The 25,002-nt window shown below is 36.3% G+C and overlaps 1 protein-coding gene across 2 annotated transcripts in view; it reads right to left on the bottom strand.

Moving 5' to 3' along the window:
* Positions 1 to 2,907: 2,907 nt before the first annotated feature.
* The window catches only part of LOC126761098 (protein ECT2), a 41,558-nt gene continuing 19,463 nt past the window's right edge, over positions 2,908 to 25,002 (bottom strand). Inside the window, exons 3-13 of one of the 2 annotated variants that reach the window (XM_050477029.1) lie at positions 12,992 to 13,127; positions 12,778 to 12,884; positions 12,372 to 12,621; positions 10,046 to 11,875; positions 8,091 to 8,222; positions 7,663 to 8,025; positions 7,203 to 7,599; positions 6,181 to 6,341; positions 5,604 to 6,098; positions 3,891 to 4,040; positions 2,908 to 3,814 (exon numbers count right to left, since the gene is read on the bottom strand). In XM_050477029.1, coding sequence (XP_050332986.1) covers positions 3,683 to 3,814; positions 3,891 to 4,040; positions 5,604 to 6,098; positions 6,181 to 6,341; positions 7,203 to 7,599; positions 7,663 to 8,025; positions 8,091 to 8,222; positions 10,046 to 11,875; positions 12,372 to 12,621; positions 12,778 to 12,884; positions 12,992 to 13,127 — 4,153 coding nt within the window. In that variant the 3' untranslated portion in view covers positions 2,908 to 3,682. The remainder of the gene's footprint in view (positions 3,815 to 3,890; positions 4,041 to 5,603; positions 6,099 to 6,180; positions 6,342 to 7,202; positions 7,600 to 7,662; positions 8,026 to 8,090; positions 8,223 to 10,045; positions 11,876 to 12,371; positions 12,622 to 12,777; positions 12,885 to 12,991; positions 13,128 to 25,002) is intronic. The other variant, XM_050477030.1, reaches the window with a different exon arrangement.

The following is a 25,002-nucleotide window of genomic DNA, read 5'->3' as shown; positions in this document are numbered from 1 at the left end:
CGTTATCGCGACATGATAACCGACTATTTGATGTCTAAAATTAAATTTCGCGATCTAGGCGACATTTGGTTTCAACAAGACGGCGCCACTTCCAATAATTTGCAAAAATCAATGGATTTATTAAGAGAACACTTCGGTGAACAGTTAATTTCATGTTTTGGGCCGGTCGATTGGCAATCAATATCGTGTTATATTACACGGTTAAACTTTTTCCTGTGTGGTTATTTTAAGTCTAGAGTTTATGCGGTCAATCTCGCTTCGATATAGACCTTGGAGCAAAACATCACACGTTTCATTTGCCAGTTACCAATCGAAACGCTCGAACGAGCCATCGAAAATTGTACTCAACGAATGGACCATCTGAGACGTAACCGCGGACAACAATTGAAAGAGATAATCTTAAAAAAATAAACACTAAAGAATGTTCTTTATAATGATAATAAACATTCCCCGTTAAATTTGAAGTACATGTGTTTTTCTTTAAAAAGTAGGGAACTTGGAAATGAATCACCCTTTACTTTTAAAAAGTACCGTTAAATTTTCAACGAAAACCGGTTTGCAAATAATGGGTTGTCAAAAAAGTCTTGCGGTATTTTCGCTAGTTGGCGCTGAAAGCGCGCAGTTCTAGTTTTATTCGTCGCATCGCTTTCACGCGCTAACACGTGTTTGATTGATTGTCGTTTCTTTTAAGTCGTTCGTGAGTTATTGCGTCGCAAACATGGAGCAAAATAAAGAGAAAATACGGCATATTTTACAGTACTACTACGATAAAGGCCAAATGCATCTCAAGCCGCCAATAAAATTTGTGCTGTTTATGGACCCGATACAGTTTCCATTTCCACCGCACAATGATGGTTTCAACGTTTTTGTTCTGGTGTAGAGGTGGTCGAAGATGCGGCACGCTGGAGGAAATTGTTTAGATCGAAAATTGCGATAAAATCGCTGAATTGGTCGAAAGAGACCGGCATAGTAGAAAAAAAAAAAAAAATTAAAAAAAAAAATAAAATAAAAAATTAAAAAAAAAATAAAATAAAAAATTAAAAAAAAAAAAAAAAAAAAAATTAAAAAAAAAAAATAAAATAAAAAAAAATTAAAAAAAAAAAAAGTATTTAAAAAAAAAAAAAATAAAAAATTAAAAAAAAATAATATAAAAAAAATTAAAAAAAAAATTTTAAAAATTAAATAAATTAAAAAAAATTAACAAAAAATTAAAAAAAAAATAAAAAAAAAAAATTAAAAAAATAATAAAAAAAATTATAAACAAAATAAAAAATTAAAAAAAATAATATAAAAAATTAAAAAAAAATAATATAAAAAATAATATAAAAAATTAATGAAAAAAAAATAATGAAAAAATAAAATAAAAAATTAAAAAAATAAAATAAAAAATTAAAAAAAAATAAAAAAAAGTTAAAAAATTAAAAAAAAAATAAAATAAAAATAAATAAAATGCAATAAAAATACCGCAAGACTTTTTGACAAACTATTAAGAATATTGGAAAATTTAGAGGCAATTTGTATACGACTAAAAATTTAAAGAACGATTTTTTGAGTTTTGGTTTAGGGCACTATGCCATAGTTTTATGGAGTTATCTTCGAAGAAAATGTTTGGATCGGAAAGCTATAGTATATAGCAAACATAAAAACTGGACGATTAAAGTTCTTCTAAGTTGTAGCTTTGGTGCAAGGTTGCCTCTAGTATAAGTTCGCTAAAAAAATATTATTTTGTTACACTAATATCTTAAGGGGTCAGTAGGGTACTCTGACGTATTTTTTTTTTTGGACATATTTTTTCATAGAAATTTGTATTCTATAATAGAACTTTTTTCACAGGAGGTACAGATATATCATGGAGTGTATAAACAATTTGTTTCGGAATTTTTTGATGGCATCTGTCGCTGAAATGGCTGGGTGAATGAGATGCGTTTTTTCACTGGCGGACGCGAATTCTCATGTTTGGATCATTTGAAACACAAAAACCCAATTTATTCTTAAAAAATACGTGAATGGTTATCGTCCCTACTAGAATCATGAAAAAATGTTGATAAGTAAAAAAAATTAACGTTTTTTTCCTTTTTTTAATTTTTTCCCATGTCAATTTATGTAAAAAATAAATTTTGTCATAACATTGTCAATAAATTATAAAAAATTATGAATCTAGTATGGAAAATCGGTTGAGTGGTTCGACCGGAATCATGTCCGCCAGTTTAAAAAAGTGTGTTTTGAGAAAAACGCGTTTAAAGTTTGAGGTGTGCACTCCAAGCGCTCCGAACGTCGAGGTTATTATAATTTTTGGGCCTTTTTCGAAACCTTCCAATGGTAAAGTGGCTTTCTACATTAATTGTAAGGGTAAAAGGGAAAAGAAAATGCAAAAAAAATAAAAAATTTTGAAAAAAGATTACCCTATTGATCCCTTAATGCAATAAAAAAATATTTCCATAAAAATGTAAATTTCGTATACATACCCACAAATTTATACTAGAACAGATATTTCAACGCATTTTCACTTAACTACAATAGATAGTTATATTTTATTGTAAAATATTTTGTTTTCAAGATATTTGTGTATTTGTAAATAATCTAAGCTTATACAAATATTATCATACTCGTTAAGCGAATCAATCATTCATACCAAATATGCGTATATTACAGCATAGTCACTATAATTAAATACATTAATTATATATAGTTATATATATATATATTATTGTTTATGCTTTATTATTAGAAAATCTCTTTGACAGTTACATTATGCATTATTTCCTTCCGTTTGCTTCAAATAAAACATTTACGCACATAAAGCAGAAAGCGACAAGAAAGTAAACAATGTTGAAAAATAAAATTTAAATTAAAAAAAAAAATTAAAAATCGAATAAGTTATTAATGTGTAGAATATTATGGTAGATATATATTTCGTAATCATATAAATTAAATTATGTAATATGTATTATTGTTAAAATTAGATTAAAGTAAGATGATGGAGGGTTTTGCGCAATCCTTAAAACGAAATTATAACCGAACACGATATTCGTTGACGTATATACATACATATATATTTACAATGTCAAACACGACAAATACATACATACATATGCTAATTAATAAAAAGCTACAGACAATTTCATATGAAAATCTTATATTTATATGCAGATGCGAGACATTTTTCTGAAATGTGGCCACACGTTTGCAATATATATGTATATATTTTTTAATTCCATTACATTTCAGTTGGAAATCGTACAGGACCACAACGTACCGAAATGAGCAGATTAAACAGATTATTGTTGCTTTTGATTTTTTGTTTCATAAAAAACACATACGAAAGGGCTTAGTCTACCCATTATAAACATCACATTACATGCAGTGCTAAAGTAACGCTTCGTATAAGCTGATAATGGTGAAACGTTACACAGCTGCTGTTGAAATCATTGTGAAATTTGCCAAAAGTTTGCTTAGAATGCAGCGTCTATAATCGAACATAGACAGCCAATTATAGGTTAGGTTTACCAACGCGAGTATAATTTTGTACGATGTAGCGCTGAATGCACGACAATGCTTAGCAATTAAGCGAGTAGCGAACAACGGCCGCTATTCAACAACATTCCTCAAACGCTGCTGCAGCTTTGTAAACAAATTCGAAACAGTTTCTTTATGCATTTCACCGGCTCAACAGCTGCAATGCCTAAAGACGCCCCACAACACCCATCGTCGAGGACTTATTTTTGCGCATCGGTTGCACGGAAAGTGGTGGCAGCAATATTTCCGATTGAGCTGAAGGTGAACTGCTGCGGTTACCCTCCTCATCGACCGCCTCCTGTGGTGAAAAACAAAGAAAAATAAGAAATATATAGAAGAAATATTGATCAGCTGATTATGCGCGCGCTACTCACGTGTATATTTGCACAACTGGCCAAACGCATTTGCGCCAGTTGCGAGGCGGGCGTTAATGAGTTTGTGCTGCCAAAGGGGGGTGTCATCATCGTGGAGACGGCTCGCTTTAGTTTCGAGGGAGTTTTGTTAAATGAAAATGCACGGCCCACCTGAGCAAAGTAAATATTTTCTTCATTATAAGCAGGCAAAGGTGGCGGAAGGGAAAGAGAGTCAAACATTAAAGCAAACTACTTACATACGAGTAACAACAACAACATATATTTATTATATACTTATATTACATATATATCTTAGAAATGCTGCACAATTAATTTAAGAGCAAATAAAAACAATATAACCTCAAAAATTAACACACCTATTATGCTTGGCTACTAGCACGTGTACAGCGCCTCTAGACAACCATACATCAAAATTAGCATTATGTATGAATACAAGTGTCTAATCACTGGCGTCACTACCAATATCGTGCTGCAACCACCATATTCACATGATTTAGCTCCGTGCGACTTTGGGCTTTTCAGCAAACTCAAACGAACGCTTCGGAGAAACCGTTTTTAGTCAATTGAAGAAATTAAACGGGGATCGCCTCGCACTGATGGCTATTTCGGATATTGACTTTAACACCAGTTCCGAGGGTTTCGAAAAAAGTTGGCGAAGGTGTAATGGGGCCAAGACGGGTTACTTTGAGGGGGCGACATAGATATATAGATAGAATAAATAAAGAATTTTAAAATTATGAACAAAATCCTACTATTTTTTGCTCATAGTAGTTAAATATCCGATCTATATTCAGTGCCAGTGTAATGAAACAGATGTTCCAAGGTTTATCAATATACAACCATTTATCAAGTTTTAATCAAATCACCGACAGACAGACACCAGTAAAAAAGAGAAATAAATACTACATGCAACCAATGAAATTAAAAGGTAATAAAAATAAATGTTTATAAACACAATTGATTACAGTAATAAAATCAATGTTACCAAACACAAACAAGAAAACAATTTCAATTTTTACTTATGCATTCTTAATTAAATCAAAAAGGAAATTAGCAAATTTCGTGCAAAATTATATGTATATCGTCACCTAAAATGCAAAATAACGGAACATCACTTTTTAAAGGAGACGGACAAAGATATATAAACCAGAGTCTACTCATATTGAAGCAAAATTTGAGTTTTGGTTATAACTCGGATGCAACTGGTAGATGCAGCTTAAGATGTGATCTGACAGGCCAAAGTATCAAAATTGGGTTTGACCATTTCATTTTTTTTTTTTTTCAAAATATTTCACAATCGAAAAATTGTCTCAAAATACCCACAAATCTACGTTTTTTCGCCTGTGTTATTAGGTAAGTATATCAAAACAATCGAAAAATTTTCTCAAAATACCCACCTATCTTTCGCCTGTGTTATTAGGTATATCCCTTAAAATTTGTACTATAAGTATATAATATGGCGTAGGTAATCGTAATCAATGCAAAGCTTAAATTTATATTTTTTGAGGTTATGTTGGTTTGTATTTTAGGTTATGATATACACATCTATAATTTATTATTTCGTACTTTTGCAGATGCCTATCAAAAACATAAAAAAAAAACAGAACATAAGCATAATATTATAAGCTAGCACTATAATTATGAAGCATTTAGACACAACTCTTTCTAAGTTAAATACGAAACCAACATTTCAAGACAACAGTGTGAACTCACCTTTTGACGCGTACGCGCCGCCAACTTGAACGCCTTCGACAAAGTGCTCAAATTCACATCACTGATATCCACTTCCAACTCCTGTGAGGTGCGACTCAGTAATGCGCTGACCGTGTCCGTGCGACAAGCGTTCTCCGCCATCTGCTTGCACAGCAACTTCAAATACACCACCTTATCCGTTTCATCATCGGTTATGGTGAACGAGAAGAGCTTCTCCTTATCTTGGCGGCAAAGTAAGGCGAAAGCGCGCGGACTGTCGGTGATGTCAATGACAAAACGTATCGCATTCAGTGACACCAACTTCACGTGTTTGTGTGATTTTGTAGAGCTCGGCGATTTCGCCGTATTGAAGGCACGCGAACGCTTTTTACACACCTCTATTGTGTCGGAGAATAAGTACAACATGAGCGTATCGCCACGACCGCTAAGATTATCAGAGAGTTCCGTTACTTCGCACTTGGAAATGAAACTACGATTCGAGGAAACTAAATGAGCCTGTTACGCGAGGGGAAACGACATGATGGAGGCACAAGGTCAATAAAACGTGGACAACGGGAAAGGCAAACAATACACTTACCGGACAACCTTCAATGTCATTGAAGATATCAAATATCGCCATGCGCGATTCCGTCTTCCGTTTGTCCTCGTTAATATGCATCATGACCTCCTTGATGGCTTTGAGTGCCTGCTCAAGTTTAACATAGTCGGGATTGTTTTTGTTTGTGTGCTTTAAAATGTCTGCAAAAGTGTAAGAGAAATTATTTTATTAAACCGTAGGCTGAAGTTGTCTGTTGTTGGCGAGTGTTAAACAAGCACTTGGTTTTACAAATTATGCGAAGAATAATAAAAAGTGTGAATGGCATGTTTAGAAGAGTGTAAGTTTATAACAAAACAAGAAAAGGCCAAGCACCGAAGCTATAATTTCTTCGGAGATTATACCGTTGATTTGGTCAAAAATCATAACCGAATTGCGTGAAGAGAGTTTTCCATACATAGAAATGAATCTGATTTGTTCGTATGGCAGATATATGCTATAGTGGTCCGATATCGGCGGTTCTGACAAATGAGTAGCTTCTTCGCAAAAAAAGACGTGTGTAAAATTTCAGATCGATATCTCAAAATCTGGGAAACTAGTATATACGGGCACGGCAAAAATCGACTCAGCTCGTTACGCTGATCAATTATACATCTGTATGTATGTATCTATATTTTATAGTGTACCAGACGATGTCTACTGGCTCCGTTCCCACGACAGTCAGGTCTTCGTAACCGGAACGGACACGGATTTTTATCAGGAAAAGGACTGTCAACTCGGCAGAATTTTGTCACTAGAACAACAACAACAACAACAACATGTCTACTGGCTTCTGTTCCCACGACAGTCGGATTTACGTAACCGGAACGGACCCGGATTTTTTATTCAGTCAAGGACTGTCAACTCGGTAGAATTCTGCCACTAAACAACAACAAAAACATGCCTACTGGCTTATGGCAAACATAACATAACCTGTTCAGTGTATAATATCGGTCAAAGAGTGACATGAAATTCTATACTAGAGTTTCGAAAAACGATAACCTCTAATTTTGATTTTTACTCACCGTTCAACAACAAACTAATGCTCGGCAGTCTTTGCACGGGGCGTATCATTAGATCCTGCAAGCTCTGCCGACCGCATTCCGGTTTTGTTTGATTGATTTTTAGAAACGCATGGAAACGTGGATTTTGACTATCACATTGTTGCAGTGTTTCCTTCATTTGTTCGAAAAAGTTCACATACGGTGGATACGCCTTCGTTAGCTCATCACGATGCTGCAATATGATATCACCAATTAAACAATCCTCCGACCATTTACCCTGTATCGCGCGCAAACTCTCCAGCATGCACTGATGCACTTCGTGTATAGGCAGAAAATTGTTGAAGATCGATTTGATCTCGGATTTATTGAGTAGAGCGTCGTTGGTTTCCGCAATTTCCTCGAGTGGATTCTTGAAGAGCTGCAGTAAACACATATTATTGTATTGACATTTTTTATTATATTTAAATAATGTACAATATACCTTCACTATTGTGTCTAATATGCCCACATAGTTGGACTCGGTGCTGAAGAAGTCCATAAAATGATTGAAACGCATCGATTTCTTCGCCGGCGTCGATTCACAAACTGTTGGCGTTTCAATATGCACTTCGTTGTGCAACTTGCCAGCCTCCAACTTGTCCGGGCTGGTGGTGCAATCGAAGAAGCTACCCGACACCGACAAAAGACCGGCATCCGAGACGGACGAACGACGCTTGCCCGACCCGATTGGTGTGCCTTCGAATTGTATGCGTTGTGAAAAACGTTTCCGTTTCCGCTTATTAAAACTGATGGGCAGTGAATCACGACGATCGGTATTGGGCGTATTCGCAATACTGTCCAAATACTGTAACGAAAGTGTTGGAATTTTTCAAAACAACTGTTTGTGGTGCAATAGATGCGCAAACTTACATCGCCGAAGAGGTAATCCATCTCGTCCGCGTAGCCATTCTGTATGGTATACCAGAACCAATCGGACTTGAGAATATGTGTGCGGTGATTTTTCAGCTCTGGCTTGGCTTGTGTGGTGTGCTCATCAACAACCTAAAGACAGAGAGCAAACATATTGATGAATTTTGAAATATTTTAGAACAATTTAGAGGAGTGTACGATGTACATGTCTGCTAACTGCACACTGGCGCGCGCTTACAAGTATTCCAGCATGATTTTGTAAGCAATAAATTATTTTGTTTTGCACGGCGCAGTCATTTGTCAGACGTGGAAAATTTTCCGATTTACAAAAATGTGGAAATAATAAAGATGCGCGCTGCGCCTGCTTTTGCCTCGTAAGGAAATTGTGGAAATTTGTATTTTAGTTAGCATATTGAAACAGGGTGTATGTATGCAACTATAGATATTTGATTAGCGCAATATTGTTACAACTCAAAATATAATATACTCAAACTGTTTTCTTTAACATTTTCAACTTTCGAAAAATCCTAAAACTATTTTGCTACACTCAAATACATTGAAGATTTAGCTACAGCACAGTCTCGCAGCACCCTGTACTCTAGCTTATACAATGCAAATTGTCGAAAATCGACATGAACTGTGAATTGACAAACTGAAATTTTCCAGTTAGCGCAATTGAGCATTCAATGGACTTCGAAAATACCAAACAATTTCAACGATATCAAAACAAATAACAAATCCAGCAATTAATTAGACATTTATGATGTGCAAGTAAGCACAAATATAACATACATACATACATGTACATATGTACATATGTATATAAATATAATGGGGATGAGTGAATACTTTTTACGATATGATGATTTAAAATGAATCAAACGCGCTACGAGTTACTAAAAATAATATAAAAAGCACAAATATTTGGCAGCACAATAAATTATTTTCAAAACGTTCGAATTGTGGGTTAGCGAGATAGTGAGAAAACCGTCAAGTATTTACTTAAAACAACAATTTGCAGTAAAGCGAATTGCTTTGTAGACAGGTTTTAAAAAAAAGTAATAAGTAAAAAAAAAAATTAAAAAAAAAAAATTAAAAAAAAAAAATTAAAAAAAAAAATTTAAAAAAAAATTAATAAAAAATTAAAAAAAAATTTATTTTAAACTTTATAAATTTAAAAACTTTTTTTTTAAGTTTAAAAACAATAGTTTTTTCATACTCATAAAGTGTGAAACAAGACAAAAGCAGTACAGTAAGCATAAGTATAAAGAAAAGTACAACACAAATTTCAGTAAAAATACGAATTTGAGGTTAGCAACATTAAGTGCATTTAATTTTACAAGAACCGAACGCATTTTCAGGAAAAATAAGCTTCAAGTAGTGTGTAACAACATAATTTGCTTGGCATTTTTAACATTTTCCATTTCGCTTTAAATATTTACTGAAAAATGCTACATATGGAAAGTAGAAATTAGCTGTTTTTAGTTTTGAAAATATTTTATTGTGCTGTCTCCACAACCATACGATTTTTTAATTGAACCAAAACCACATAATAAAAATTATAATTACAAACTAAACATGAGTTAACACGCTTAAACACTAGTGCAGTTCGAAAATTAGTCGACAACAATAGAGTAGAAAGTCATAATAAAAAAAAAAATGTTAAAAATGCGATGCAAATTACAGGACTCGATTTGAAGATTTTTAAATCGAACCAACTCAGCGACATTAAATGCATTAAATGTAATTAAAACAACGACGCGCACGAGAAGGTAGACAAAAATGCCGTTAAAACGAAATTCAGGCTGAAAATTTCAAAACACTTGCAAAATTTTCGAATTCTCCGCCGCTGCGCACTGAATGTGTGTGTGTACTTTTCCCAAACTTGTTTTTTTTTTTTTTGAAAAATGGCGTTACGCAAAATAAGCGATGAAATGAAATGTGTTTTTAAGTACCATTAAAGAACGTCCGACGGCAGCGCTTTGCATAAGTTCGCGTTTACACTGAACGTTTTCCAGCGTTTGAGCTTGAGCCGGAGCATGAAGTTGCGTATTTTGCTGGATGATTTCCTGATTAGCTATTAACTTTGAATTTTGCATAGGCGGCGGCGAATGCGGCAATGACAAGGTAGCAGGTGTTATGTAAGTGGCAGCTGTGGGGGTATCAACTGACGGCGGCACAACTGCAGCTGCAATGGGCGACTTAGAACATTCCAAGCCAGCACTTGCCAGCTTATTTGATGCCAATGTTGATGTTGAGGGCGATGATGCGGAGAGTAGCGCATGTTTGGCGAACGACTTTGGTGTGCCAATTGCCTTTGCGGCGGCGCTGAGGAATTTCGCCGGTGCTTTGGGTGTCTTGAAGCCACTATTCGGCATTTCACGCTCATATTTCTCATCCTTCTCCGGCGTAATCGGCTGCGAATGCAAATTATGTTTGTCTTTTTTGCTGCTGCTGCGCGTTATGCGATTGCGTAGACTCCGAAATTTCTCCTTAACCGGCTTACGTATCGATTCGTTGAAAGTGCTCTCTATAGAAGCGATTGAGCAGAAGGAATCATCCGCATTGCAGCCATCTTCATCGTTAGGTGCACCATCGAGCGCCACCGAACTGCGACGTGGACGCAACATTTTCGAGATGGGTGTGCGCACGGCGACAAAGCTCATCGAACGGCGTATAGAACGTGTTATGGAGCCGGTACGTAAGAGTTTCGGTTTTTTCGTACTATTCGGCAGCGCAAAAGATTCCACCGACATTAGTGAAATGCTATCGAAACTTTCGCGTTTGCGCTTCAACTCATTCAAGCCGCCGAAATCTTCTTCTTCAACGTCGGCGTTCATGTCGTACGCCTCCGCCTCAACCTCCATCGGAGACGGCTCGTTTTCGGGCGATGAGTTGGCAGTGACTATCAAATTTGGTATTTGTAAAGTACTTGTGGGTTTTGCAGCGGTCACCGTTGCCTCTGGCATTGCATTTAATATGGGCGAAATATTATTTGGATTATGAAACGTCTCTTTCGTGAGTATAATACCGTCAGTGGTGCTTTTATTAGGGTCTGCATTGTCAACAGCTGTAACGTTTGTTGTTTTTATTGGTGTGCTTGCATTTTCATTGAGGTCATCACTCGTTAAGGATTTAACATTTTCTGTTTCCAACTCCGCTCCACTCGAATTAGCATTAATGTCATACTTGGACGGCGTTGCAAGAGCTGTTGGTGCTGGCGGCTTCTGTGGCGTGCTGGCATTCTGCTGCCCGACTGGCATCGCATCTTCGGGATCGTCTATATCGACGCCTTCGGGCAGCGGCGAGCCATGTTGCAGCGCCTTATTTCGATCATAGTCCACGACCAGGCGTTCATCAAAGTAATCACCGTCATCATCATCATCATCATTACCATCATCAACATTATTATCAGGGTCAACAAAGTCCTCTGCTTCAGGTGTGTCAACGAGCTGCTCCGTCGAACACGCATCATCCACATCCATTTGGCAATCGGCGTTCGCAGTTGCTATTCTCTTTTCAGGCTCCTTTTCATTTACACTCTTTCCTTCAGTCTTATCAATGGCTACGCTTGGCGGCATTGTCACAACCAATGCGGCTGCTTCACTATTGGCTTCCGTTGATTTTTGTGTCGACGTCGTCTCAACGGTTTCAGTTTTGTAGAGACGCTTTGGTGTTGATGGTTGGGGATGGGATTGTGGGTTAGTTATTATGGGCTGGGGCTTGGGTGAATTGCAAGTGTTAGTCATGGTTTCGAGAAAATAACCACCAGTATTAGGCATGACCTGTAAATTTGTAAATTTATGAATCTGCGTAGCAAAAATTTAGTAATGTTCTAACTACGGTTGTTAAGAGGTCTTGTGCTAATTTAAAAATCTTCCCGTGTGTCACTGTAAATGAGAACTAAAAATGATAACTTGTGTTTTGTTGTTTTACTAGTATTTTTTGGAAAATTCCGCGCGGCCACAAGTAATTCTGTTAATGATGTTAAACTTGTATGACTAATTATAATAAAACGCTTATGACGCTTGACAGCAGAAAAACACATTAATTTGTGCGCCACAATTTTTTCATTTTTTTTTGTTTTTGTTTTTGGTTGCACAAACAATTGGTTTAAGTTGCAAATATTAAAAGTATTAAACAATTAGTGACAACGCTCTACATTTAAGTATTATTATTAATGCAACATACACATACACACACACACACACACACACACATGTCAACAGTAAATCTACGAATGTTGTTTGTGCGAAATAATACAAAATTCATAAAACTCACGACATGCGAACACTCGGGATCATCCAACTCCGCCGGCACGCCCCCATTGCTGAGCAGCACATCGACCATGTGTTGATGCTCGTCGGCGGGGAAGCCGAAGAAGCAAATCTTCTGACCTTCAAATGCTTTCAGTTTATGCTCGCGCGAAAAATCATCGGTCGTCGCACGAAACTGCAGTTCGTCGCGTCGCTCCCAAGCGGCATAAACCCAGGCCGGTCGCACCACGGTCAAACGAAATGTTTTCGCATATCTAGAAGATTCCACACAAAAAAAATAAAAATATTAAATACCAACAACTAAAACATTGCATTAATTTCAAACAATAATAAAGATAAGCGCAATGAAAACGCCATTAGAAGATGATTTTCTTTTAAATAAAATTAAAAAAAGAACACCAACAACTTACTGATACTTATCGCCGCCGCTGTGACTGCAAATTAGATGTGTGATCTTGGAATTCATGTCTTTGCGTATGCAACCGCCCATCGAATGTATGAGATTGACGAGACGCGTCTATGGGTTAGCGTAAAAGAGCATACAAAGACATATACATAAATGAGAATATAGCCAAAACATTTGTGTACAGCAAATGAGCAGCAAAAACAAGTCATTCGACTCACCAACTCATCCTTCTTGCGTATGCCTGTAAAACACGTCACCACGCCGCGCATTGAGTAATTGTAAACGGGTCGCGCGTTGCGTATGAGTCCATCCTTAGATTCGGCAGCATGCTTCAAGGCAGGTGGACCCAAAATGCTGTAAATACAACGAAAAACCAAAACAAACAGTTAAAACCAGTTTTCAATTTAAATATATCAATAAATACACAAATAAGCGTGGGCAAAGCACAATGTTATGATTTCGCATTTCATAATCATATTTCGCCGAATTTGGCATGCGTAAGGCGATCGTTTTCATTCATCAGTTCATGGCCAATAACTAACAATCGATTTATTGCGGATGAACTGAGCATTCAGCTCCACTCGGTTCACGAGAAGCCAAATGCAAAATGTCAAATGAATTCGTAAATATTATTTTCTATTGTTAACCATATGAAACTGGGCATTACGAGGAAATATTCATGAGCCACTTCAAAGTGACTGACTTTTCGCAGGAACGCCAGGTGGTATACGTAATTTTTGTGCGGTCAGAAAATTGCAAAATTTGTGAAATCCCCTCGGAAATAAAATGGAAATTACATGAAATAAAGTGGAGTTCAATAGGCTGAAATTAGTATGCATATTGTACATATGTATATAAGTACTACTGTGAGTAAAAAATAGTAAGCCTTTTTAACGTAAATTCCTCGCGACAACCAATTCGTAGAAATATTTTTGCCTAGGTTGGTATGACTGTCAGATGGCACATAAAGTAATTGGTGCTTGAGAATCGACATTTAACAGTCAGACATCCTACTGGCATCGTTGGATTATCGGAAGGATCAGTGAAAACTATTTTGAAAGATCATTAGTCGCCAAGAAAAGTAAAAGCACGATTGGTTCCAAAATCACTCAATTTTTTAGACAGAAAGCGTTGCGTTAATATCTGTAAAACAATGATTTTCGACTACCAGGATGTCATGAAACCTATTATTACTGGCAAAGAGTCTTGGATCTATACTTATGACCCGGAAACAGACGGTTGATAGGCCGAATATCGTGACAAAGGTGAGTCGAAGCCGAAAAACTACGTAAAATCAAGTCAAAATTCAGGGTTATGGTCGACAGTCGATTATCGTGGTGTGGTGCTCTCCGAATTACTTCCGACCAGCCAAACTGTTAACAAAGAATACTATTTGTAAAAAAATTCGGAATTATGGGCTGACAACTCTTGGTTTTTAGACCACAATAATGCAGCGTCGCATACTGCATTGATTCTTCGTGAGTTTTTCGCCAAATTTTTAATATTATGCCGAAACCACCGTATTCACTTGATTTAGCTCTGTGTGACTTCTGGCTATTCAGCAAACTCAAACGAGCGATCTGGGGAAATCGTTTTGAGTCAATTGAAGACATTAAAGCCTGTAACTGCCCTGGATCAGTGCTTTGGGTCGTTATCCTGCTGCAAAATCCAAACTAGTGGGCTTAAATGTGTCTGTAAGTACTGACAGTGATTTTCTACAAATTGACTAGTGGTACCGAATGAAGTGAAGTACCATGACTGTTGATGCACCATGTGCCAGTTTTTTTTATCGATTGTGACATTCGCTGTGTGGCTTGTGGCGCCATCCTGTTGAAACCACATATTGTCCAAGTCCATATCATCCATTTCGGACCAACAATATTCGGTTATCATTGAGTGGTAGCGATTCCCATTCACAGTAACGTGGCGGTCTTAATCATGACGGAAGAAGTACGTACCAATGACGACGCCGGCCCGAAAACCGCTCCAAACCGTAATTTTTTCGAAATGTAATGGTTATTCATGGAGTACGTGTGGTTTGCTGCCTGACCAATAACGCGTTATACTCGCTTATTGACGAAGCCATTTAGCCAGAAATGAGCCTCATCGCTGAAGATGAGTTTCCGATGAAAATCCGGATCATTTTCAGGTTGTTGCTCAGCCCAATTCCTGAACATACGACGATTCTAGTGGTCAAGCGGATTTAGTTCATGCATCAATTTGATCTTATAAGAATGTAAGCCAAGATCGTTTCGAAAAATTCGACACAACGACGTCACAGAGATGCCCAACGCTTGAGAACGACGTGTGAGAGACTGATTTGGGTCTTCCTCAATTGATGGACGGCAGCAATATTTTCGACACTTTTTGTCTCACTGGCACGGGAACATTTTGTACTTGTGCCTATAGATTCAAATTTGTTCACTAGATGCTCAATTGTTGTTCTGATAGGACGATTATGATGACCACAAATTGGACGTAGCGCTCTTAAAGTTGAAGCCACTGACTCCGAATTTCGGTAGTAAATTTTAATAATTTCGACTCGTTGTTGGATCGTATATACATACATACATATGTATATCTTTCCATAATAAAATGGCAAACCTTACTGAAGAGAAATGTCAAAAGAGCGGGGAAAAATATGGCATCGTTTGCGGTCCCTATTGGTCTACTTCTGAAGCGTCCCTATTGAAAAACCCGTTATTTTGCAATTCGAACTGAGCCAACAAAGAAACATAAATATAGAGAAATATGACTAGGGAATAATGCCTTTAGAGTAGTATACAAATGAGACTTAGATGACTACAAGTCAAAAGGAGCTTAAAAGTTTTTTTTTGTTATATTGTATTACGGTTCAAATTTGATAAGCTGGCATACAATAAGAAAAGAAGTTCGAAATGTTAGAAAGCTATATCTTTGTGCACTCATTTATTTTTAAGAAGACATCAAAATTACCTTATGATAAAGCGCATTTCTTAATAAGTGCTTAGAAGGAAAAATAAGAGTTCATTCACTCCGACGCGCGCACATGCACATCAGTGGCGCTGCCAAATTTGAGGGAACCCTTCTGCATGTGCATATTTGGTAAATAACAGGCTGCCAGCCAGCGGCAGCCGCAACCAAAATAATAACAAAGTAAAATAAACATAATAATACACCTCATCATCGACATCATGGTCACCGCAAATCAAATGCCAAAAATAGAAACTTTCCCCAACACTTGAAATAAAAGTAAATTTACGCAGCACTTATCGCCTACACACACAAACACACATACATTCGCATTGTAGGGGATGACAACTGTTGCTTTTTGACTTGCAAACAAACAACACACACACATCCATATATACATTTTTATTTGAACGCTCATCAGCGTTGCAACGACAGCACTCTGCCACTGACACCAATCAAATGGGCGCTAGCACACTCACACACATACACACTCACCTCTATTTGGCTTAATAAAAATTATTTCATCAGATTTGTTTATTTATTTTTGTTGTTTGCGCTGTCTTCAACAACATGGCCCGCTCTATATGGCTGGTTTGAACTAGATGGATTACAACAACAATAAAAATAATAATAACAATCAGCTGCTACGCTAAGAATTTGTGTACTATTTTTTTAAGCTTTGCTGCCATTGCCCTCCTCAAGTACGTTTATATGGGCAAACATATGTATGTATGTATGTATATATGTATGTAGAAAATATACATAAATGCAGCGAGTTGATAGCTTTTGCCAAATGTTAGAGTTAACACCATCTGTTTAGGTCAATGTAGCACTTGGATAGCATGATTTAGAATAACAAGCTTCAGTGCGGTTCAATGATTTTGCTGTCGGATGCGCATATGTGTGTATGTATGTATGAATAGTATATACATATGTACATAAGTATAAGTATTTACTTAACCCCGCAGTTAGACCTTAAAATAATCCGAAAAATACCAGCCCGATATGAAAAAGTACAGCAAAATAACAAGATAATCGGGAACTTGATTTATTTGTGAAACTTCCCCAGTTGGGCGGTTTTCATATGCTTGCTTGTCTGCCTGTCCGTCCGTCCATCCGTGCAAGCTGTAACTTGAGTAAAAATTGGAATATCTTAATGAAACTTGGTATATGGGTTCCTTAGTACAAACACATTTCGAGTTCGTAGTGCCATAACTAAGCACTAAATTAAGATATAGAACTGTAATTCGGGACAGCGGATGGCAGTAGCAAGGTGCCCCTGTTGGAAAAATATGTTGAAAAAGTGGTCCCCTCTAACAAATTTAATGTACAGACCACTAAAGCTACAACAAACAAATTCGCTCGCCATAAATATTAAAACTTCTAAAGTGAAAATGGGTGTAATCGGATGATAATCTCGCTCACTCCCCATATAACGGTACAGTTAAAAACAACTAAAAACGCGATAAATCAATAACTAAATACGCCAGAGACATTAAATTTTACCCGGAAGATGGTATGAGAGCGGTTTAATGAAGCCGGAATCGAAATGAAATGACCTTCATCTGACATTTTTAAGTTACAGTGTGAAAATAGGCACAATCGGCCACACCTACTTCCCATGTAACACAGTTTTAAGATCAATCAGATTATTTCACTTTTCTGTCTACAAATCAAGAAGAAATTAACATAACGGATAAAATTTTGCACGAATAATGCCTTTGAAGTATGCCACATTATGACTAAAAATTGTCCAAATGGAACCAAAACTGGCCAAGTCCCTAGGTACTGAATATTTGGACCCCAGTACCTATATTTGACTTTTTACAGAAAATATGGGTTGAATCGAGTCAATACTTCCCTTAGCCCTAATGTACGTAATAAAAAAAAACTTTCGAACTTCTGGGCGTCTTTATATCGCATATATCGGTCAATATGTGAGTTATCTTAATATAATTGAATTTCAAAATGTTTAAAAAGATCCAGAAACGGCGGATGAAAAAGAAATTACAAGCATATGCTTTTGTCATCGCTATCATTGATTCGTTCACAATAACGGAGCATTATCTCGATGAAAAAAGGTTTTCTTCTTCGAATTAGGCCTTTTTTCTGCAATTTCATTCTTCAAAATTCTAATACTCGTAATGGCGTATAATAGTTGTGGAAGTTGGGTAAGGAGCACCAACTATTTTTATTCTATTGATAATAGGGTACATTTCCTTGCAAGCTCATCAATTTTACAGTTACCATCGATTCTGCTATATCCTGACACCCATAATAGACTTATCATAAAATGGCTCGATGCCATTGTTAACGAGGTTAGGCATTCTTAAACGAAGCCTTCACGGGTTCGTTTAAAGCGTTGCAGAAGAGTTTTGGAAAGTACACATAATCGCAAAAACAAGTATCTGAGTGGCACAAAGCGTTCAGCAAAGCTCGTGAAGTCAACGTAAACTTGTCTCATTCGAGTCTTCCATCCTCTTATATTAAAGAGAATATCTTAAAATTCAAAGAAACATTGCTTTAAAATCATCATGTTGCCATCAAAAGAATAGCACAACATATCCAAATCTCTTATAGATCGACTTAATATATTCAGGGTATGAAGCGTGTCAGTGCTAGACTCATACCAAAAGACCTGAATACTTTAAAAAGACGATGAGGTCCCAAAATAGTTGAAGATGCTATATTCAACAAACACATGCGAGGAGTCGTAGGTTTATGAATGACATGACAATTGTCAAGCAATCTAGTGAATGGCGCTCTAAAAATGGACAAAACAAACAAAATTCGTTGAAGGTCTTCCAGCGGAGCCTTACAACAAGTCTACGGAAAATGGACTAAGCGTTGGCATACTTGTATTGACTCAGGAGCGTATTTTGAAGGCGATAATAAAAATTAGTGTTATAATCCGGGTCAAATTTGATCAAATGGTATGCTAAGATCACAGTATTTTTATTCTTTTAATGGCGATGGCCTTACGGCCGTTTTTAAGTTAGTTCCTCATTTCTGTGTTCTTAGTACTGTAATTTATTGTATTTTTTATATTATATGATTGGAGAAATTTTACTGGGTTATAAATTAGCCTTTTAAGCAGATTATCATAACCTTAAAAGCACGAATTTATGCATATGTATATGTATGTAATATTTGAGAGGAAATCTAAAAAATAATTTGCTCACTTCAGGGACATAATTATTTTCTGATTTTTAAACTGACTTAGTTTTATTTTCTCAATAACACCAAATGTGTAAGAAAGCTTCAAAAGCTTCAAAACCAATGAAGGGTTCAAAAAATGTCTATGAAAAGCAACATATGTAGATAACTAGACGCTTCTATACCTATCGAAGCTTACCAAGTACCCAGAACTTATTGATTGACAAATTAGTTTGGCAGGAAATTTGTGCAAATTGCATGCTTTTTAAACCATAATATTTTCGTTTTATTTTTTATAAGTGCAAATACAACAACTTGACCGCTAAAAAATTTTAGTTCTAGTATTTTCTGTTTTAACCAAAATAGAATTTTACATTGAACGGACAACAACGCCGGATTTGTGCTTACATGTCTGCCGAAATGCACGCATTCCTTTCACTTTACATGTATATGTGTGGTATTTACATATTTGAGGTCTTAATGGCTGCGCAAGGCCTTTAAGAGTCAGTGAAGTGTCGCCGACGATCAGTTGCCAGTAGGCCAAAGCGCAACAAAAGTACAACGACGCCTCAAATATATACACACACACACAGATGTATTACTACGTAGACGCACGCTTACAACGCAGCGCACAGTGAAGTGGCGGCAAATTGACAGCGAGGGACACCATGGCGGATGATGAATGTTTTCTCTATGCTCCACTCATTGTTGCCGTTCGCTGTACGAGTGGCAACGCGCTGATGACGATGACGAGTTGCGCGGCGGAAACACTTTTGTGACACGTTGCCAAAATATGCGCATTGCTCATTTTGTCTTTCGCCCGAAATTCGCTTGATTTTTCAACAGAATCCGAAATGAATTGTCCCGGCCGCGCTGAGCGCCATCCGTTATTTACATACATATGTACATTTCGTAGGTGATTTTGCCTAAGTAGTGGATATTATCACACTGCAAAAGCCATATTAGCGCAAAAACAAAAGCAACAAAACCACACCGCACTTACAAACATACATACATATGTACATACATGCGTATGTATGAAAAGTAAAAGTGTCGAAGAAGAAAAGTGGCGAAGGAATGCTGAGTGTAGCGTTGTGTATTGAAGGTGGGCGTAAGACCAACAAATACATGTTTGATTTTTTATTATTTTTTTAATTTGAAATTTTTATTTAATTCCAAATAGCAATAGCAGCCAAAAAAATAGCCGCGTGAAATGGCGTCAAAAATCATAAATATTATATGAATTTACGAAAATAATTTATTACTTTAATATAGCAATGAAACATTTATTTAATATTCAACTTGACATTGCAGGTATTGTATTGTGTTCGGTGTGATAAAAAATAACAGAAAATAATATAAAAAAAATAATAATAAATACAAAGAAATATGAAAATAGCTAGCTAGGTAGATGGAGATAGATAGATAAAATTAAAACACAAAAAAATTATTATACTTAGAAAAACAAAAAAAAAACGCACTGAAGCAATAATACCCCTCACGGATGAATTTATGACACCAGAAAATTGTAGAAAGATCTTTTCTTTGACTTTGATCAATCAGTTTGTATGGCAGCAACATGTTGTAGTGGTCAGATCTGAACAATTTCTTCGGTAACTGTACCGTTATTTTAGACGATAATCCATTCCAAATTTCGTGAAGTTGTCTTATTAAATAAAAAAGTTTTCCTTACAAGAACTTGATTTTGATCGAACAGTTTGTATGGCAGCAATACACTAAAGTATCCTATCAGAATTTTTTTTTCAAAAGTTGTGACATTGCCTTGGACAACAATCCATGCCAAATTTCGTGAAGTTGTTTTGTAAAATAAAAAAGTTTTCTATACAAGAACTTGATGGGCGATTCCGACAAATGAGCAGGTTCTTGGTGAGAAAAGAAAGTATGTAAAATTTTAGATCGATATCTCGAGCTTAATATATTGGATAGTCGATAAAGTCTGTTCGTATTTCTAATCAAACTTCAATATATTTTTTCTTCTAACCTTTCCAACAATATATGACATGACACAATGTGATTGGTAGCACTGGAGATATACGACTTCAGCGACATCTATTGACAAAATACGAAAAGACTTTTTCGACTACCCAATATGTTTAGGGTATATCATAAATAGCTAGATTGGAAAGTAGAGATATATGTATGTATATGTACATATGTAGGTGAAATTATAATACAAAAAAACTAAATAAAATAAGAATAAATAAATATAAAACAATATACTGCAAAAAAAATTAAATAAAAATTAAAAAATATGTATATATAAATGCGAAATGTGTACACAGATGCAAAATGAATAAAGCAAGCAGCGAGTGACGAGTGCACGCGCTTTATATACAGACGTATATGTAAATAAAAATAATTTTTAAACTCATAGTACATAAATATACACATGTATGTATGTATGTACATAAAATATTTGCAAGAGAGCGTGCCTTACGTGCTCCCCAATAAACGAGAAGACCCTCAAAAAGTTTAAATGCCACAAACGCCCCTCTTACACCACAGCTGTTGCGCCGATCAGCCAGCGCGGCCCATTAGCGTTCGGCCTCTTACAGAGTTCAAAGACAGCTGAGTCAACTGTGTGTTGTTGCATTGATCGTCGGCAAAAGCAGCGCGCGACAATTACATTACAAGGACATCGATAGATTTTCCACATTCTTGAAATATTTTCGTGCGTATTTTATTTAATTATGCGAAGATTTGTTTAGCTTGCTGCTCGACATTTATTGCACAACGCTTTCTTCGCCTTAACGCAAGTATTTATTTGCTCGTGCACATTATATTACCGAAACTTATGATCATTTTAATGCTTCTGGAAAATACACATTTTGCTGTGGGATATAATATTGAGTTTGTCGAACATTTTTCTTTCTCCTACATTTTGAAGATTTTATTTTGATGAAAGCTGATTCATCGATCTAAAAAATTAATTTTTTATTAAAAAATGTGAAGCGAACAGAGGTATATGTATCTTTTACAGGTGTTTGGCTGAATAATTTGTTATTTATGGTTCATCGATGGCAATTATGTGCACAACTGCAGCTATCAGCATTTTATGGAATATTCGAATATACAAATGTATGTATGTATCAGTCCATGATTTGGACTAAGAAAATTCTTCTTCTCCTTGGTGTTTCATGCAACAAGAAGAGGTCATTACAAATTACAAAGTGCAGACACTTTCTTCAGGCAGTTCCGGCACCCATTAATATTATAAGGACATTTCCTGACCATGCCCGATATATGTACATATGAAGCTATATACTACAATTAACGTGATATCCTACAAACAGGCAGTCGACGTCATTCACATAGAACCAATGCTTCAATGCTTACGAAGGCGGTCCGATAAGTACTTAGCCTCATCACCCGATGGTGCCACCATTGCAAGAGAACTTTACTATCGTGTAGCTGAGCAATCGGACTCATTGATTTATTGACTTCGGGTGAGAGTGGAAGGTTGAGTATATCTGCTGAGTTTCGAATATTTTTATTGGAAGGAAAATCGCGCAGTTAAACAACAACAAGCAAAACTATAAGACCACTTCACAACAGTATGTGGCTGTTGACTATTTAGGCGCAATCTGAAGGCATTTCTGTGCCATTTCGTGGTTCTTGACCCAACATGGACCCAGTGGAACAAAAGGTAAACACCAAAAAACAGTTTAAACAGTGGACTTTACCTGGCGAACCTGTTCCAAAAAAGCTAAGATATATTTTCCGAGGATCGCAAGTCTTAATATCGACCACCTAGAGTAGTGCAAAACGGCCATCGGGCACAAAGAGCAAACAATTTACTTTGCAGACCTGCAGAAGTTAAAAAAAAGAGCATGTTTGGAAGTAAACCAAAATCCCAAAATGTAGATTGCCTTTTATATTTCGGCATTTGGGAACCCTAGTATTTCAATCTAGTAACTCACCACTTTATCGTAAAGTCGGAAATTTTTATTGTTATAAATACTCGAAAAGTTTTGATATATAAACGCTATTTGTGTTTCTTACAGTAACTAAAAATATTCATATCGCCCAACAGTTTTAAATGCTGAAAATTTTCACGCGATTATTTTTTGCAACTTCCGGCGTAGATTACCTCAACAACAGTTCAACGATGAATTTAAACTGAATTCGATCGAGGACGTAGACCACTCCGAGATGTACATATTTCCTGAAGGTGGTCCAACATCTGTTGTTGTTCCAAAAACTATTGATGCTATGTGCAAACTAATATTGCATGATCGTCATGTGACCTATTGTGAAATTGAGACAACTGTAGGCATTAGTGAGACCAGCATACATTCAATACTACAGGAACATTTCACTGTAAACAAAATTTGTTCACGTTGGATTCCGCACATCGCTCCAAAAAAGGCTCGTGTCGATTGGTCGAGCAAAATGTTAAAAAAAAAATACGATAACGGTGCTTCGAAACACATAAGGAGAGGTGACGAATAGTGGATGAGCCCGATAGTTAACAGCAATCGACCGTATGGAAGTTGCAAAATGATCCGAATCCCAAAAAAGTTGTACGCACACAAAGTACTTCTAAGCAAATGGTTGCCTGGTTTTTTTGAAACAACTGGACAGATCGCAACTAAACCACTAGAAGAATGCAACCACACCACTAGAACAACGCGGAAGTGGTACACAACCATTTGTTTGCCAATTGTCTTTCAAGAAATTAGGAAAACCAACCAGTTGCATGACTCTTTGCTACGACAATGCGAGTTCTCACACATTTACTGAAATAGCTGCATTTTTGAAAATTAAAATTCATAATTTATTCTTTAAAATCTATGGCGTCCCCCATATCCCCAATACACATATGCCAACGTTTCTTTAAATCCACGAAACAGTTGTTAAAGGCAATTTCTGGAATAGGCTTCCATGCGCGTAGCGATTATCGTCTTTAATTGACATAAAGCGTTTTGCCCGGAGCGGTCGTTTGAGTTTGCTTAATAGCCAGAAGTCACACGAAGCTAAATCAAGCGAATACGGTAGTTGCGGAAATTTGGCGAAAACACGTGAAGAATCAATGCAGTATGCGACGGTTCATGTTCATTATCGTGGTTCAAAAACCAAGAATTGGCAGCCCATAATTCCAGACCCTTTTTACGAATAGCTTCGCACAAACGTCGCATAACACTTCAGCAGAATTCCTTGTTGACAGTTTGGCTGGTCGGAAGGAATTTGGAGTGCACCACATCTCGATAATCGAAGAAAACTGTCAACAAAACTTTGATTTTTGACATGGTATTTTCGGCTTTGTCTCACCTTTGCCACGATATTCAGTCAATTGATCGTCTTTTTCAGGGTCGTAAGCATTGAACTAAAACACATCGCCAGTAGTAATACGTTTCATGAAATCCTGGTAGTCGTAAAGCATTGTTTTCCAGATGTGACTCTGTTTTTCGAAAAAATTTAGTGATTTCGGACCTGAACGTGCTTTCACTTTTCTTAGACCCAAATGATATTTCAAAATGGTTTTCACTGATACTTCCGATATTCCAACGATGGCAGTAAGGTCTCTGACTGTTAATCGGCGGTTCTCAAGCACCAACTCCTTTATTGCATTGACGAGTTTATCATCAGTGTTGATGGTCGTCCTGGAAGTGGTTCATCGTCAACGCATTCTTCACCCTTTTTGAATAATTTGTACCAATCAAAAATACTATCCCCGAAGACCTTGAATTATGTATGAGTTATTTTAGAATTCTGTGGCAAAAATCGAGCAAGCCATAAAAACAAACCCATTAACTTAAAAACAAAAGCATTAATACAAGTATAACTTTATTTTCCACATAATTAAAATGAATTTGCAAAATTTTTTGTGTATTAATTAAAAGTGGAAAATTATTAAACATATTTTTGTATAGAATTTCGCATAAACAAAGACGTTGTTGAAAGCAATTTATGCGCATCACAGTCTAATTGATAAAAAACAAACTACCCAATACTACATTTCCGGTGAGGTTCCGAAAAGTGTAAATTTTGGTTTTAAATCATCCGCTCGTTAGCCACAACAGGCACCCCTGTGGCGCCTACATACAAGCTTCATACAAGCTTTCCACTTAGAATGTCATATATCATAAATATATGTATA

The sequence above is a fragment of the Bactrocera neohumeralis genome, chromosome 6 (assembly GCF_024586455.1).
Source record: "Bactrocera neohumeralis isolate Rockhampton chromosome 6, APGP_CSIRO_Bneo_wtdbg2-racon-allhic-juicebox.fasta_v2, whole genome shotgun sequence".
NCBI lineage: Eukaryota > Metazoa > Arthropoda > Insecta > Diptera > Tephritidae > Bactrocera > Bactrocera neohumeralis.
Note: the sequence above shows the minus strand (reverse complement) of the source record. Positions and strands in the feature narration are given on the sequence as shown.